At 43.4% G+C, this 16,736-nt stretch overlaps 2 protein-coding genes across 3 annotated transcripts; both read right to left on the bottom strand.

The window, feature by feature from the left end:
• Positions 1-2,743: 2,743 nt before the first annotated feature.
• Positions 2,744-4,569, bottom strand: LOC129147881 (cornifin-A-like). Its single transcript, XM_054711591.1, has 2 exons — positions 4,466-4,569; positions 2,744-3,427 (listed from the first exon to the last, which is right to left on the bottom strand). The coding sequence occupies exon 2, from the start codon at positions 3,406-3,408 to the stop codon at positions 3,046-3,048; it is 363 nt and encodes a 120-aa protein (XP_054567566.1). The 5' UTR covers positions 3,409-3,427; positions 4,466-4,569; the 3' UTR covers positions 2,744-3,045.
• Positions 4,570-12,053: 7,484 nt separating this feature from the next.
• Positions 12,054-12,539, bottom strand: LOC103291252 (cornifin). 2 transcript variants are annotated; one of them, XM_054711590.1, is made up of 2 exons: positions 12,384-12,539; positions 12,054-12,167 (listed from the first exon to the last, which is right to left on the bottom strand). In XM_054711590.1, exons 1-2 carry the CDS (start codon positions 12,537-12,539, stop codon positions 12,054-12,056), a joined length of 270 nt encoding a protein of 89 aa, XP_054567565.1. The 2 variants fall into 2 exon arrangements, with proteins under 2 accessions (XP_054567565.1, XP_054567564.1); XM_054711589.1 differs by having other exon boundaries at positions 12,054-12,539.
• Positions 12,540-16,736: the final 4,197 nt, after the last annotated feature.

Raw genomic sequence — 16,736 nt, forward strand, 5'->3', positions numbered from 1 at the left:
AGAGAGAGAGAACATGGATGTGAGAAACATTGATTGATTGCCTTCTGAACATGGCCCAACTGGGAATTGAACCCTCAACCTAGGTATGTGCTCTGACCAGGAATGGAACCCGCTCCCCTTTTGGTCTACAGGATGATGCTCTGAACAACCAAGCCATCCAGCCAAGGCCCAGCCAGGGCCCAGCCAGGGCAGTTCTTGAGGGTATTGATGAAGTAAACTGTGAGCCTAGATTAAAATGACTTTGTTATTTCAAGAATACAAACAACTTTGTGGCCCTCCTTTCTTACTTTCCACACTACCCATTTCATGGGCGGGCAATGCAGCTCACTTAAGAGGAATAATTTCATGAGGTATATACAAGACCCTCGGAGAACAATGGATAAAGGATTCTCTCTCAGAGAATAGTAGCAAACCTAATAAAGGCAAAGAGGAGAATGAATACAGAAATTCTTACATTTTGCTATTCTTTTGAATGATGGTTATTTTCTTCCATCTCCCCACAACCCCCAGCTTTACCAATGTATAATTGACAAATAAAATTGTATATTTTAAAGTAAATAAGATAATCATATTTACTTAGTGACATGATCATCATAATCACTTTAACATATTTATAGCCTCACATAGTTACCATCTGTGTGTATGTGTTAAGAACACATAATGATCATCTTAGCATATTTCAAGTACACAACACAGTATTATTAGGAATAGTCACCATACTGTACTTTACACCCCCAGAGCTTATCCATGTTGTAACTGAATGTTTCTACCCTTTGACCAATATCTCCACATATTTGCCACCCCTCGGCCCAGTAACATTTATTATCCTCTCTGCTTCTGAGTTCTATGACTTGACAACACCTTCCTCAGTAACCAATGGGTCATGAAGAAATAAGGAAAATCAGAAAATTCTTTGGGAGAAAAAACAAACAAACAGAGCCTACTAAACTCACAAGATACAGGTAAAAGCAGTGCATACAGAAAAATTTAAGTCTGGAAACATCCACATTAAAAAAGAAGAAAAATTTCAAATCAATAACCTTATAGAACTTGAAGACAAACTATATCTCAGGTAAAGATAAAAATGGAAAAATAAAGAAATAAATGAATAAAAAGTAGAAAAAAGAAGGAATTAATAAACTAAAAGTTGGTTCTTTGAAAAGATCAATAAACCTGACAATTTTATAGGTAGACTGACCAAAAAGAGAAAAGACTCGAATTACTGAAATTAGCAAAGAGAAGACACCATTACTGATCTTATAGAAATAAAAAGGGTTGAAAGAATTCAGAGGGAGACAAGGCACTCGATGATGGTGAGATCATTTGAGGAAAGGAGCCTGGATTCCTTTATGACTGCGTGGAGCAAAAGCCTTCCCAACCCACGCTAGACTTGGACACAAGTAAGAAATCACTTCTACTGGACTGAGCCACAACAATTTTGGGGGTGTTTGTTATAGCAGCTAGCCTATGCTGACTAATAAATTATATGATTAGGACACATTTTGTTTGTTTGTTTGTTTGGCTACTTTATTTCGATGCTAGGTGGCACTGTTTACTCTGATATGATAGTAGACCTTACCTATTGATAAAACAAGAAGACAGATTAATAAAACTTTTAGGATGAACATTTTTCAAATAGTTTTTAAAGAATGTGGTCAGGTAAAAACATGATGATCAAAACTATCACAATTGTTTGTGTTATACTAAATGCTCATGGTTTTTTCATTATTTCATTTACAACCTAAGGAAAAATACATCTCTTTATATTTCTGCAGGAAAATTTGCTGTGTTTCCCAGGAATATAAAAAGAAACATATTTTGATATAATATGAATATGAATATGTACACATATATATATAAATGCATGGCTAACAATTCTACCATGCTTCATTTCTCTGTAAACATTTTTATATTCTAGGAAGATGGGATGGTGGGCTTCCTAGTCCTCACTGCCTGTGGTTCCTGCTACACTGTGTGTGAAGAAAACAGTTTGCATCCTGAGGATACAGTAGATCAGCTTTGTTGTGTTACTCTGGGAAACCCCCAATCTAGCTTGCATGGGTGTGTATGTGTGTTTGTGTGAGGGGTCGGGTGGGGAGTGAAGTACATCCCTCTAGATGACTAGAAATGCCCTAAGGATCCTCATTCCCTTCCTGGCAGAGTTCTATGACTTGACAACACCTTCCTCAATAACCAATGGGTCATGAAGAAATAATAAGGCACTCAGTGAATGGGAGAGGATTGATTGAGTTCAATGGGGAGGCTGCGAGTCTTGTGTATGTTTGAGAAACACAGTCACAGGTATCAGAAAGAAATGAGCGAGGAGGAGCAGATTCACATATGTAGGAACGGCATCCTTTGAAATAAACAGAAATTGGCTAGATAAGTGAGCAATCTGAAGGCCAGGTGTAGGAGCAGGGAACTCAGGGTTAGACAGTCAGAGTCAGCACGGACAGGCACTAACTAGACTCCAGTGTGACTCACTGAGTCGCAGGAGGCGAGCCCTGCTCCAGCCTTGGATGCCCAAGGAACAGCCTCTGGGTGGCATTACACAACCTCCCAATGCCAGCCCAAGAAAAGTCAGCAGTGGGGTGGGGGTGGGGAAACACACCACCCACCTATTACCAGGACCCAAAGACTCTGAAAGATGCCCTTCCTCACCAACCTGTCTGGGAACAGGTCCTATTTCACAAGGGAAAGGAATAAAGACAATGAGTCAGATCACGACACACACAGTCAGGAGTGAAATGGAAAGTGCATTTAATGGGGGCAGAACAGAGCTGATCCGCATGATTGAACCTTAAGTCCCTCTTCAGATGAATCCTGAGCAGCTGAAACTAAGGTTCTAGGGTACCAAGACCCTCAGCCTCATTCAGAAGCTCAGGGGCCAGAGTGCTTGGGAAGGAAGGCTTCATAGCACATATTTTTAGGGGGCAATTGAGACTCAGGGTGACAGCATGCTAATTACAAGGAAAATGGCACTCAAGCAGAATGGGAGAGGGGATTCAGCACTTGATGATTGGTTCCTCAAGGGCATGGGTCACATTACTTCTGCTTGGTCTGCTGAATTGGTGCCGGAATGACCGTTGAGGGACATGGCTCAGGAACCTTGGTGTGGCATGGCTCAGGAGCCTTGGGGTGGCATGGCTCAGGAGCCTTGGGGTGGCATGGCTCAGGAACCTTGGTGTGGCAGGGCTCAGGAACTGTGGGTTGGCAGGGCTCAGGAACCGTGGGGTGGCAGGGCTCAGGAACCTTGGTGTGGCAGGGCTCAGGAACCTTGGTGTGGCATGGCTCCTTGGTTTGAGGAACACATGGCTCCTGGGGTGGAGGCTGGCAGGGCTGTTTCACCTGCTGCTGCTGAAGCTGGGGGGGTGTGGTGCAGGGCTGCTTCTGCTGGTGGGAACTCATGGTTCACAAGAGGCTGGACCTAGAGACAGAACAGATGGTTTAAACAGGGATTAGCTAGGGAAGGAGCCACATTCAGTGCCAGTTCAGGTCTCCGAAGAAGCAAATGTTCCCCTTCCTCCATTTATGACTAAGAACTCCCTGGTGATTTCTGAACCTTTGAACAGGGAGAACCGAAAGGTAATTTGTTCAGCTCCACTCAGGGCCTCTCCCAGTGCTCTCTTTCTTCCTGGCACAACTTAAAACCCAATTAGCAACGCAACACAGCCACAGGCTCCTGGCAGAAATATGACAGCACAAAATTGGATCACATGGAAATGTGATATGATTTGGGGAAAAAACAACAACCCAGTAACTTCAGCCTACCCACACATTTCTGAAAACAGAATGGTTTATCACCTATAAGCTAGTTACTGACTTCTCCAGAACCCCACTTGATGCCTCTCTAGCCTTGCTCACACCCTACTCTTCAGTCTGCTCGTTCAAGTACTACCTGAACATCCTGGGTCACAGATGGCCCCTATGATCCTCATCTGATACCTTGGGAGGCATTTCTAAAGCAAGCCTTCTCCTTCCCAAACTGCACAGCACTTTGCTTGTCCTTATTGCTTTATGCGGGTGACTTTCTACATTGACTTTCTACTGCCCATGTCTTATTTTCCTATATAAGTTGTAGTTTCATGGAATAAATTCTCTGTTGTCTAAACTGTTTTTGTTTTTTTAGCAGACAAAGTACCAACATAATAAATTCTCATAAAACGCTTTGGTGAAAGAATAAAATTCTCCGTATTAAGGTTATGAATAAAGAAAGAGGTATAATGTCACTACAAGCTCTACCAACCCTAAGGTTAGCAGGGTTTATCCTGCTAATGGAGGGTCTCACACAAGCCAATCCTTTTCTCTCTGTCACAGCAAGAGCTGATGGGGCAGCATTGATAACATCTTAAGTCACTTCAAGCGCAAACTATGATTGCATTTACAACAAAGCTATTCCTAGAGGCTATAACTCTGATAACAGAACTTCAATAGTGCCAAGGAGGTTCCAATAAAAAGAAAATACCTTGAGCGAATGGTAAGCGTTCGGAGGAAGGAGAGCCACCTGGTGTGCAGAGAAGAGCAGGCTGCGTGGTCACTCGGGTCTGATGCAGTGTCCCCAGCCAGCTGGCTTTTTATAGATGGAAACCTGTCTCAAGGAAATGGGATTTTTTTTTTTTGGACTGCTATGTCTTAATCCTTTGCCTGTCAAACATGATTCACCCCAGTCCCCTCATCTACCTGTTGGTTCAGTCTTTGTGATGAAACCACCCACTTGACATTTTTTTGGCACTTGCTGTCTGGCAATGATGTCACTTGGGCCTTGTCCCCACGGAGGGTCCTTTCCACCCAAGTGGAATGTTTACAGTGAGGGTGGCGTGGGCTGAAAGGCAAGAAGAGGGAGAAGTTCTAGGGCTGCCGGATCCAGAAACAGCCCTGTTTCCTGGAGGCCCTAACCCCTGGCACAGTCCAGGCTTATTGAACTGCTTGGTATTGGAAGTGGATGTGGAGATAAGCAGTTGTTCCTGGTTCTCCTGGGAGGCCAAGGGCATGGTCCCATGAACTTCCCCAGGTGGAAAAAAGTAATCATTCTCTTCACCCATCCCTAAGTGTACCCAATCTGGGAGGGGTAAGGCAAGGCTCAAATGATTCTTTTGGCCCTAAAATTCCTTCACTCCAAGAGAGACCCTCAGAGTCAATAATAGACAGGAGTATGGGGACCCCGATCAGTGATGGGGGTGCTGATCAGTGAAAACCTGGAGAAGACAGTCAGGTTCAGCAGCCCCAGAGAAACCTGGTCCTTTTACCCATCCATTTATCCTGTCTAATGTGCCAGTGGACCCTGAAGATGCTGCCTCCCAGGAGGACCCCTTCCTGGGAGCAACACAGGAACATGGGACCTGTAATTCCTTGACCCTTTATATCAGAGTCCACTCTGCTTAAGATAAAATGAAAGTGAGGTCACCCATCCAGGCCCGCCTTTCCTACCCAATCTGTAACAAGCTGGGGTATTTGGAAAATCCAAATCATTCTTCAAACCTAGGTGTTTGTGTGGTCCCTCCTCCCTTAATTCTGCTCACCTGTATTTTGTGGAGTATCTGCTGGCTCCACATCTGTGTCACCTCCCCTGAACTGGAGCCCAGGACCAGCCAGCCATCACCAGGAGCTTTTCCCACTCACCTCCTAGTGGTTAGTCTATTCTTCATCCCCACGAGGTGCTTGATAGATCGACAATTATAGAACAGATGGATGAGTGAATGTCATTACTTTTATGAGATACCAAGAGGCTGCTTTGAGAACAGCTAGAAAGTTTCTTTTCTTTTTTTTAAAGAAAATACATTTTTATTGATTTGAGAGCGAGAGAGGAAGGGAGAGGAAGAGAAATATCAACCGGCTGCTTCCTGCACGCCCCCTACTGGGGATGAAACTTGCACCCTGACGAGAAATTGAACCAGCGACCTTCTGGTGCATGGGGCAAGGCTCAACCAACTAAGTCACACCAGCCAGGGCACTAGGAAGTTTCTTATAAAAGAAACACTCCCTTGTCACAAGCCACATGGTATGAGCTGAGAATAGGAGTAAGGGTTCAGCAAGAGGCAGCTGTTCCTGCTGCCATCCCCACCCATCTGCTTCCCTTCTAGAGTTTAAATAGCTACTTCCCTTTGGGCTGGACCACTGCAACCCCTCAACAAGACCTGAGATTAAGACCTCTTGCATCAATTTAGCTCTGCTCTAGGCTTGCGTACAAGCCTCTCCTCCCCTAAACCCTATATCTAAGGACCCTGCAAAGGAAATTCCGAGCATGCCCTGCCTCGCATGTCTTTCCTGGACCCACATCTTCGGTTGCCAAGAGTCGGGGGGCGGGGGAGGGACTGTCATTCATATTCTCCAGGTTTGACCTGATACACCTATCTGACTTGTGTGTCCTTTCCCCCAGACAACACCTTTTCCTTTCTAGCATCTGAATTTCCTCTTTACCCTACTGCCCTTTTGTCTAAAGTACAGTGAATAGTTGGATACCACATCTTTTTATATTGTACATGGAAGCTCAATTTCTTCACCAGCAGTGCTGAATTAGCCAATGAATATGCTGGAAGCCATACGACCTCTGATTGCAGCTAGCATCTCCCCAAATGCCTCTGACTTTCACACTAATGCTTTTGTCTGGATGCTGCTAATGTTCTTATTCCAAAGCCTGATCTTTCTTAGTCTTACTAGTAACTGTACTAGACACCGTTTGGGCATCTCTACAAATCTCTCTGCCCTACTTTGTATCCACACATTGCCATGTGGCCCTTTCAATGTAGGCTCGAATGAAATTTGTGCAAAATCCTCCTGTCCCTTCCTGATCTAAGTCGTCTATGATATTAAAGTGCAGGATACCCATAGAAAAATGCACTATTGAGTGCATAATCCAGGGAGAGTTAATGCACATGGAATCAGACTGGACAAATGGTGGTTGTGAACGGGAGTGATAGGAGGTTATGAACAAATACTTCTGCCTTCATCTCCAGATGTAGAACAAAGAGTTCTACATCTTCTCACCACATGAGAAAAAACACACAAAATATTTTTTTTCAAATGCAAACCACAATCTCATTGCTTCAAAATAGACATAAATCTCAAGAACTCAGGCTCAGCTACACGGGAGATTGCAGCCTTCCAAAGACCCAGCAGGATTAGTTACTTCTCAAGTCTCCTAAAAGGACAAGTCAGGGAGTGTCAGGTGATGACATACCCTAGAATCTCCCCACTGGAATATGTGCTCAGCACTGGAGGCCTGTCTAGCCTTGTAGTTTCAACAAATGCTGGTGACAATGGACAATTTTGAGGATTCTCAACTATAGCCCAAAGGAACTCCTCTAATTCATTCATTCACCTGATTCTTGAGTGGCCACAATAAATCAGGCAGAGTTCTAGACACTTGGGGGTGTATCAATGAACAATAACAAAGATCTTGTGGAGTTCACATACTATAGGGGAGGGTGAAAAGAAACAATAAAGAAACATGATGAATATGCAAATTATTTAAATACTATAAAAAAAAGGAATACCCATGTAAGCAATTGAGAGCACCAAAGAGGTGTGGTGTGTGTGTGTGTGTGTGTGTGTGTGTGTGTGTGTGCACCCTCATAGAGGATGTGATGTTTGAACAGATTTGAGGGAGATGAAAAGTTAGCTGTTAGGCTCTCTGTGGAAACAGTTCCAGGTCAAGAGGATATCCGATGTAAATGCTCCAAGGCCAGAGCTTGCTTGGCATGTTCCAGGGACGCTGTGGCTGGACTGGAGAGAGTAAGTGGAAGAGAGGCAAGAGCCGAGGAAAGTAAGTTTATCCTCTGCTTTTACTTTCTGCCGTCAGCCGTCATTAGGACAAGGATGAATCTTTCTTCTTCCAGGGCGCCTCTTCAGTTGGCAGCAACCATCAGCTCAGAATAAGATGCATCAAGGAGCGCTTCTTCGGGCGCCCGAATGCCACTTACATTTCGTGGGCTTTCTTGAAAATGTCCATTCTACACAGGAAGGGATACCTAAAAGGTGGATTAAAGTCACATATAAGAGGCTTTTGAAGACAGGAAAGCTCTCTTAGCAGGCTTTAGTGTGTCATGTGTGATGCAAAAAAAAGGTGAATTCTGGGATACTCTAATTAATGTTTTGATATCTTTTTTTTTTTTACTTGAAAAATGGAATGGCTGTACTAGATGCTCTTAAGTCTTCTTTCACTCCTGGCATTTTAAATCTTAATGACCAGCTCTTTCCCAACACTGTGGCTGATTGTTCACTTCACCTGGACCATGTATCCCTAATCCCTGCCTAAAACTCCCCTCCAGTTTTAAGTCACTGGATAAATCTGTTCCTGTGAGTTAAATTGGTAAAGAAAAGCAGAATGATTAGGTTCAAGCATGTAGCAGTGATGTTTTGAGGAATAAGCAGGAGACTTGGGGACAGGGTCCTCAGGATCAGAGGTGTCTTGGAGCAGATACCATCTCATGGAACTGAGGCATGACTCAATCCAGTGCCAGAGGAGAGCCCTGCTCCAGGGGTGGCTGCCCAAAGTGACAGGCTCTGTGTTCCATTACACAATAGCCATTGCCATTCTTGAGATGCCCCCTAAATGTAATCACACACACATGGAAACACACACAGTACCAGGACAGATTGATGATGTCCACACCAACTCCTCTCTGATGACAGGTTCTATCATGATGGAATGGCAGCAAACGGGGCAGAGTCACCCAATGACACATACAGTCAGGAGAGGACTCAAAAGTGATTTACTGGAGAGACATCAGGAAACATGCATTTCTTCCCAGATTCCCTCCTCAGATGAACCCTGAGCAGCTGAGACCAACAAAACCACTAAGACCCCTGCTAAATTTAGAGGTGTATGGGACCTCTAAAGCGAATGTAAGGAAGGTTTCATAGCACATATTTTTAGATGCAAGTAAGGAAGACATGGTGACTCAGGGTGAGAACATACTGACCATAAGATCTACAGACAGTTAAGATACCGAAACAGAAGGAAAGGTGTTCAGTATCCTGTGGTCAGCTCCTTAAGGGCGTGGCTGTGGACCACATGGCTTCTGCTTGATCTTCTGCTGGGATGGGCCCATAGTAACCTGGAACCTTAGGGTGAATCACTTGGTGTGGCTAGGCTGAGGAACCTCATTTAAATCTTGGTGGCTTGCCGAAACCGGTTTGGTTCAGTGGATAGAGCGTCAGCCTGCGGACTGAAAGGTCCCAGGTTCGATTCCTGTCAAGGGCATATACCTTGGTTGCGGGCACATCCCCCAGTAGGGGGTGTGCAGGAGGCAGCTGATCGATGTTTCTCTCTCATCGATGTTTCTGACTCTCTATCTCTCTCACTTCCTCTCTGTAAAAAATCAATAAAATATATTTAAAAAAAAAAAAAAATAAATCGTGGTGGCTTCAGCTGTTGGTTAGTGGGAAGGATTTGAGGTCCTTGGGCTGTGAGTGTGAGTGGATTGTTGACTCCAGTGTACCCACCAGATCAAAATTGGGATGGAGCTGTGTGGAGAGATGAGACATATGGGCTACCCCAACCAGGATGTGGCATCCCACCCTTGGGCTGCTGACCTGGGACCAGCTGCAGAGCCTCAGGAATGTTCTTGATTGGCAGAACATACAATTATTCTAGCAACATCTTCACTGACTTTTGTATTTTCTAATATCAGGATTAAAAGTTCTACAAAAATCAAATAACACTGTGTAATGCATAAAGTGGAAAAACAGAACCATTAAAAAAAATGAGCACTAACATATAAGCAGCCAGAAATAGCCATAGTTACATTTTGCTTTATTCAGTGTTGGGATATTTTTGCTTTACTATCTGAAGTGGGTGCATGTGGTTTTTTCCTTTAAACTCAGACACAAGCATCCATTATTAAAAAGATGTTTTTGCTTATATTGTTTAGTATCTGCTTTAAAATCTGAACTTTTCCCAATAAGACTAATCATTTTTCTATAACAATCTTTTTAATGCCTGTAGTATAATCCCAGCATAGACATCTCATCCGCTGTTGCATTATCTATTGATATGCATTTAAGTGTTATCAACTTTTTTTACATTAGATACAATGCTGAAACAAATATCCTCATGTATAAAATATTTGGGTACATGCATGAATATTTCCTAAAATTAAATTCTGGAATAAAATGATCATTCAAGAGGCAGGTAGATCTTTAAACCTTTTGATTCTTTCCTGCCAAATTCTTCTTTATGACATTTAAACTGTATTTATAAAATCTGTACATTACAGAGTCCATTTCTCCATTAAGAATCAGCCTATTTAATTGTGAATGGCCTGGAGTTATCTCTAGACTCTTCCACTATTGCAATCAGCAAAAATATGAAGCCACTTCAAATGTGCATACCAGGCAGACCCAAGATACGTCATTCCCTTCTGCCAGTGTGACAACTACTCATCACCTTGTAATAACTTGTTGGACAGTTTCTGTCATACAGTTTCCAAAGATTTCTGAGTTCTTGCCAACTCTGTTTGGAGTGCTTGTGCATCACGTCATTCAAATACTATTTGTCACCCGCCTCACACCTGCTTGGTGTTAGGGACCATCAACCTTGTCAAGAAATGGGCTTCACTTCCCAGTGACCACTGCAGCTATACTGAAATTTTATGTTGGCCTTCCTGGTTTTGGAAAAAAGCTCCCTAAAATCCATAATCCACTCAACAAAGACCTGCAAACCTATTGGTCATTCTTGAGATCAAAAGTGGCTGCAGGAGAAAGTGTGGGTCTAGATATATAGAAAACTGGGCTCTGGGTGTGATTCAGAAACAATTTCTGGTTGGTCTCAATCTTCTTCTCCTTTCTGGATATCAGTTTCCTTATCTGGAAATTCAGGGGCTGTGCTAGGTGCTATTTAACTCTCCTTTCACTCCTGACATTTTATAGCTTAATGATCTGCTTTCCACAAGTTCATGGCTAGTTATCCACCTCACTTGGATCACATACTCCTCCTTGTAATCTCTTCAAACTCAGCTCCTTTTTCTAATCTCTTGATAAATAGCTGTCCGTGGTTTATTTTGGGAGAAACACTATCTGAAGTGGGTGCATGTGGTTGTATATATGTTTATATGAGGACCTGAATATTGTATCTCCCAGAGAAGCCTACAAATTCTCTGAGGGGGAGACACTGTGTATCCTCCTCTCCTTCTTCCTGGTATAGATAGTATCAGGCCTCCCTGAACATGATGGGTGCCCAGCAAAAGATAACATTGTCTGAGCTAATGAGGACTGAGCTGTATGGATAATTAGGTGTGTGTGGCTACTTGAATAAATGTGCCTCTTTGTGAGTGTGTGTCTGTATGTGTTGGATGTCTGGAAGGTAAAATGAATGAAGAAAACCAGAATAATTGGGTTCAAGTATGTAGCACTGATGTTTTTGGGAATAAGCAGGAGACTTGGGGGCAGAGTCCTCAGGATCAGAGATGGCTTGGAGCAGGCACTGTGGGACTGAGGCATGACTCAGTCCAGTGCCAGAAGAGAGCCCTGCTCCAGGTGTGGATGACCAAAGTGACAGGCTTTGGATTCCATTACACAATAGCCATAGTCATTCTTGAGATGCCCCTTAAATGTAATCACACACACACACACACACACACACACACACACACACACACACACACTCATGGAAGTACACAGTAACAGGACAGGTAGATGATGTCTACACCAACTCCTCTAATTGCAGGTCCTACTCGTGATAAAACAGGAAGGGGCAGATTTACTCATTAAGACAAGCAGCCAAGAGTGGGATTAAAGTGCTTTAATAGGGACAGAGCAGGAAACAGGCATTGTTCTCATCCAGACTGACTCTTCAGATGAGCCCTGAGCGACTTAGGACCAGCAGAGCCACTCAGGTCTTCCGCATAATTCAGAGGCTCAGAGGACTCTTCAGAGTGTGCAAGGAAAAGTCTCATAGCAAACATTTTTTAGGATGCAAATAAGAGAAAGATTCTGACTGATGGTGAGAACATACTGATTATAAGGTCTACAGATAATCAAGACACAGAAGCAGAAGGGAAGAAGGTATTCAGCATCTGGTGATCAACTCCTCAAGGGCATGGCTGTGGTCCACATTACTTCTGCTTGGTCTTCTGCTGGGCTGGGCCAGGAATAACCTTTGTAGGAACTGGCTCAGGGATCTTAGACTGGCCAGGCTGAGGGACCTTAGGGTGAACTGGCTCAGGAAGCTTGGTGTGACCCTTCTCAGGAAACACAGGGTTGCCTGGTTGAGGATGCTGAGGGTAGTATGGCTCTGGAACTTTGGTTTGGCCTGGTTGAGGATTCTGGGGGTAGTATGGCTCTGGAACTTTGGTTTCGCCTGGTTGAGGATTCTGGGGGTAGTATGGCTCTGGAACCTTGGTGGGGCCAGGTTGTGGAACCTTGGTGGGGCCCGGTTGTGGAACCTTGGTGGGGCCAGGTTGTGGAACCTTGGTGGGGTATGGCTCCTTGGTTATAGGAACAAATGGTTCTTGAGGTGGAGGCTGGCAGGGCTGTTTCACCTGCTGCTGCTGAAGCTGGGGAGGTGGGATGGAGGGCTGCTTCTGCTGGTAGGAACTCATGGTTCAAAAGAGGCTGGACCTAGAGACAGAAAAGTCGACCCAGTGATTTGGTGAAACAAGGAAAAAGACAAATTTAACATTCAATATATCTGCTAGTATGTCCCTTCAGATGTGAGAGCCTCTCTTCTCTTTCTCTCTCTCCTGAATCAATGGAAACTTGGTTGATCCCTGTGCCCTTTCAAGGAGAGAAGCTTAAGGGTGCTTTATTCTGCTCCATATGAGTGGACCCCTGGCCTATCCTTCCTTTCATCCTGGTGATTCTGAAACCTACATTGGACGCATAACACAACATTGGCTCCCAGGATTGATTGAGTCCCCAGGATTTTAATAATTTGGGAAGATGATAAAGTCAAAAGTCTAAGATCTACCCTCTCAAGTCCACCACATAGCTCTCCTAAGAAAAGTGCACACCAACCTGCCCTGAGCCACATGATTTCACCTCTGACCCTCTGTCCACATCGTCCCCTCTGTGCATGCTTTATGGAAGGCTTTCCATCCTGATGCTATTTCCACACATGCTCACCCATCCTCCCAGACACTCTTTGCCAAATCCAAGTCACCTTCCTCATTTGCCACAACATAATACCTGCCTTGTCCTCTCTGTTAATCACTTTTCTTGAAGTATGTTTGTAAATTATGCCCATGTTCTATATTCTTTGATGGATAGTAAGTTCATGGAGTAAAGAAATCCTATCTTTTGAACATCCAAATCATCAGTGTCACAATATTTCAAATACTCAGTAATGATTAGAAGTATTAAAAGTCACTAAAAGTAACCTGGACATGGTGTAGTCTCTATCCTGTAACTGAACAAATCAGCTTTACAGAAACCATTCCCCCTTTTTTATCCCAAGTTTCATAGTTACAATCTGAGTGGCAAGTCCACAGACCTGAATGTCACCTTAAACACAAATTACCATTGCATTTGAAGTAAATATATTTTTAGCATGACCAACAGACTCCAAACAAATAAAATACAATTGGGCACATATTAAGAAATTACAAGTAGAGAGACTCACCTGGTACAGAGAAAAGTTCAAGCTGTCTGGCCTCTCGGATCTGGTGGGGAGTCTCTGGTCAGCTAGTATTTTATACAGAGTACCAGCCTTGCCTTAAGGAAGTGGAAGTTTTTTTTGGACTGCTCTATCTTTATTCCAGCTTTTGTAATGAAAATCTCTGGCTTAACATTTTTTGGCACTTACTCTTTGACAAAGATATCACCCTGGGCTTGGTCCCACTGTCTACCCTTTGTGATGAGGTTGGTATGGATAACAGGATTCCTGGGTGGTGATGAGTTATGTCAGGGGGAAGTTCTGGATTCTGGGACCAGGAACAAGTGTGTTTCTTAGACAGAAACCTAGTCTTTAGCTTAGATTAATTCTGCTTAATTTTCTAAGCGGATGTGGAGATGAACAATAGGCACTACTGGTTCTTCTGGGAGGCTCTGAAGAGTAGTAGGTGAATCATCTGATCTTCACTTAAGTGACTATTCAGTAAGTGACAATAAGTGAACAATATGCTGTTCCATTTCTTAGCATATCCAGCCCTTTGTGAGGAAAGGAAAGGCTAAAATGCCTGCTTTAGAAATGAACTGTATTTACTCTGGTGAGAGACTTAAGACGCCATGTTGACCAAGGACAGTAGATGTCATTGGAGATGGAGAGCCAGGATTGACTGGGTCTGTTCAACATGATGCACAGCCCTGAAGACCTTGCCTCTCATGGGTTCTCTTTTATCATACACCAGTAATGTCCTCAGATCATGGTAAGATGAAACAGAGGTCACTAACCCAGAGTTGACCTCAACATGCAATCTTTTGCTAGGTGTGCCCCTGGAGAAATCCAAACATCCTTAAAACTCAAGTATGTGAATGGCTCCTCCCTTCCAACTTCTTTACTCCTGTGTTACCTACCATGAACCTGAACCTTCAGGCAGAGCCAATACTATGAGGTCCTTCCATCAGTTACCCAAAGTTCTATTTGCACTTATCCTCACACCAGTCTGGTAGATGCTCAGTCAATGGAAAATTGTCATTTTCCCTGATGGATGTGTAGTTTCATGGAAGGAAGGATGGAAGGAAGGAAGGAAGGGAGGAGAGATAGAAAAATCATTGTTTTAGAGAGATGTCTATAAATTGCTTTGATAAATCATAAAGCAACTACTTGAAAATGACTCACTTTCTTATGACAAGTCTCATGATATAATCTGAGAAGAGGGTGAGGGCTCATCGCCCTCTTCCTCTGCTTCCTTTCCCACCCATCTTCTTCTCTCTCTGCTAGTGTTGGACTAGTCACCTACCTCTGGGATGGTGCCAGTGCCACCATGATACCTAAACTCTACTTCCTGGTATCACATTAGCTCTCCTCTGGGGTTGGGTCCAGGTCCAAAACCATCTCTCAGGGACCTCTGCTGTTCCACCTGGGATTCTTATGTCCTGAAGTACCCACTCCTCTGTACGAATCTGGGTCTTTCTTGTGTCCTATCTTGATTCTGGATTTTGGTTCTAGAAGAAATGCCTTTCTCATTTCCTATTTTTCTTTCCTGCGTGAGCTTTCTCCTGCCCTGTCCTGATATCTTGTTCACCCTTATAAAAGCCTCTCTGGCATCAGCCTCTAGGACTTCTAATTTTACCCAATCCTGTTGTTCCTTTTTGTTTGGACAACATACTCAGTGTCTGGGTGTTAAGGCTCTTTCCGCCCTTCAGAGAAGCTTGGTTTGTTCACCAGTGTGCATGCACTAAGCAGACTAACCCCCATTGCAGAGCGTGAGTCACATCACTCCGATAGAGAGTCCTGCTTCCAGAGGGGCGTTGATCTTTCCTGGCCCCTCTCCTGGCATTAGGAGGCTGCTTCTTTCCCCAGATCAGTGGCCTAGGCCTTGCTTGAGACCTGAATGTGGACGATATTGGGTAACTTTAAAAGTTTCTGGGCCTTCCTCTTTTGTCATGACTGTATAGACTGTTCCCACATAATTCCTTGGACTCTTTCTTTTCTTGAGCCCAGGTTCCAGCATGGTAACAGCCTGCAGCCCAGTGGGAACTCCCTAACTGAACAGTTCTCATCTAAACCAGATACTGTCTTCTGTTTTCTTCCGCACACATGGAGATTCAAGATGCCGCTGGGACAGAGGAAACCAAGACCTACCCATGCAGAGAACCAAATGAGCATTTCTTTATCTGCACAGGTGACATCTGCATCCAAGCCCAGAAACATGCAGTTTATCTCCTGTGTGTAGTTTGTACCTCAGATTCCTCACACAGACACAGTATCCTACCCTCTGCTGTTGGCTGGGTGAATGGCATTCTACAAATGGAGAGAAAGGAGCTGAGGGAAGAGGAGGAGCTCAGACCGGTGGGAGAACTCTACCTCTGCTAGATAACCTTGAGGTCACAGGTTCAAAGGCAATGGGCAAGACTGGAGTCCTTGGTTGTGAGTGGGGTGGAGGGAGTGGTGTTCTGGGGGATTTTTCACAAAAAGATTTAGGATTGTATTGGGGTTTATATGTGATATCATTTTTTTAAAGACTTCACTGTGATCCTCTCCCCACCCTTTGGGGTTGCTGGCCTGGAAACTTGCTGCAGGACTCATGAAGTTTCTGGAATAAATGTTTCCTCTACCTCATCAACATCTTGGAGTGCTTTAATTTTTTAAAATATTTAAAACAAGTGTCAACAATAAAAATATTTTCAATTTATGGTATTGAAAATGATTAAAATATAGGGATGTTCAAAGAATAAAATAAATAATTCCTTTTACTGTCCAGACAAACATAGCCACTGTTTATATTTTGCTGTATTTATACTGGCAGATTTTAAAAGATTTATGCTTGTAGACATACATTTCAACAAAGGTATAACTATATAATTATGTGTTACATGCCATAATATCTTACATGACCTTGACATTGTCTGCACATTTTCCCATATGACTAAATATTATTTTATGACCTTAGTATATTCCATGACATAGATACACAATAACTTGTTCAATTAATTTTCTCATTGGGGGAATTTATTTTGTTTCCCTTCCATCCTTTTCTTTCCCTTTTTTGTTATTATATATTGTTGAATTGATTCTCCTTATAAATAAATCTTTGTGCCCATCAATGCATATTTCCCAGTGGAATACAGAGGGTATGCAAATGTTTAAGGATTTTGATTCATTTTGCTCAACTCCTTCTATGATGGTTCCTTGATTT

This window comes from Eptesicus fuscus, chromosome 22 (genome assembly GCF_027574615.1).
Source record: "Eptesicus fuscus isolate TK198812 chromosome 22, DD_ASM_mEF_20220401, whole genome shotgun sequence".
Taxonomy (NCBI): Eukaryota; Metazoa; Chordata; class Mammalia; order Chiroptera; family Vespertilionidae; genus Eptesicus; species Eptesicus fuscus.

Coding starts and splice junctions, on each gene's coding strand:
- LOC103291252 (XM_054711589.1), bottom strand. CDS start 12,539: ATGAGTTCCTACCAGCAGAAGCAGCCCTCCATCCCACCTCCCCAGCTT.
- LOC129147881 (XM_054711591.1), bottom strand. CDS start 3,408: ATGAGTTCCCACCAGCAGAAGCAGCCCTGCACCACACCCCCCCAGCTT.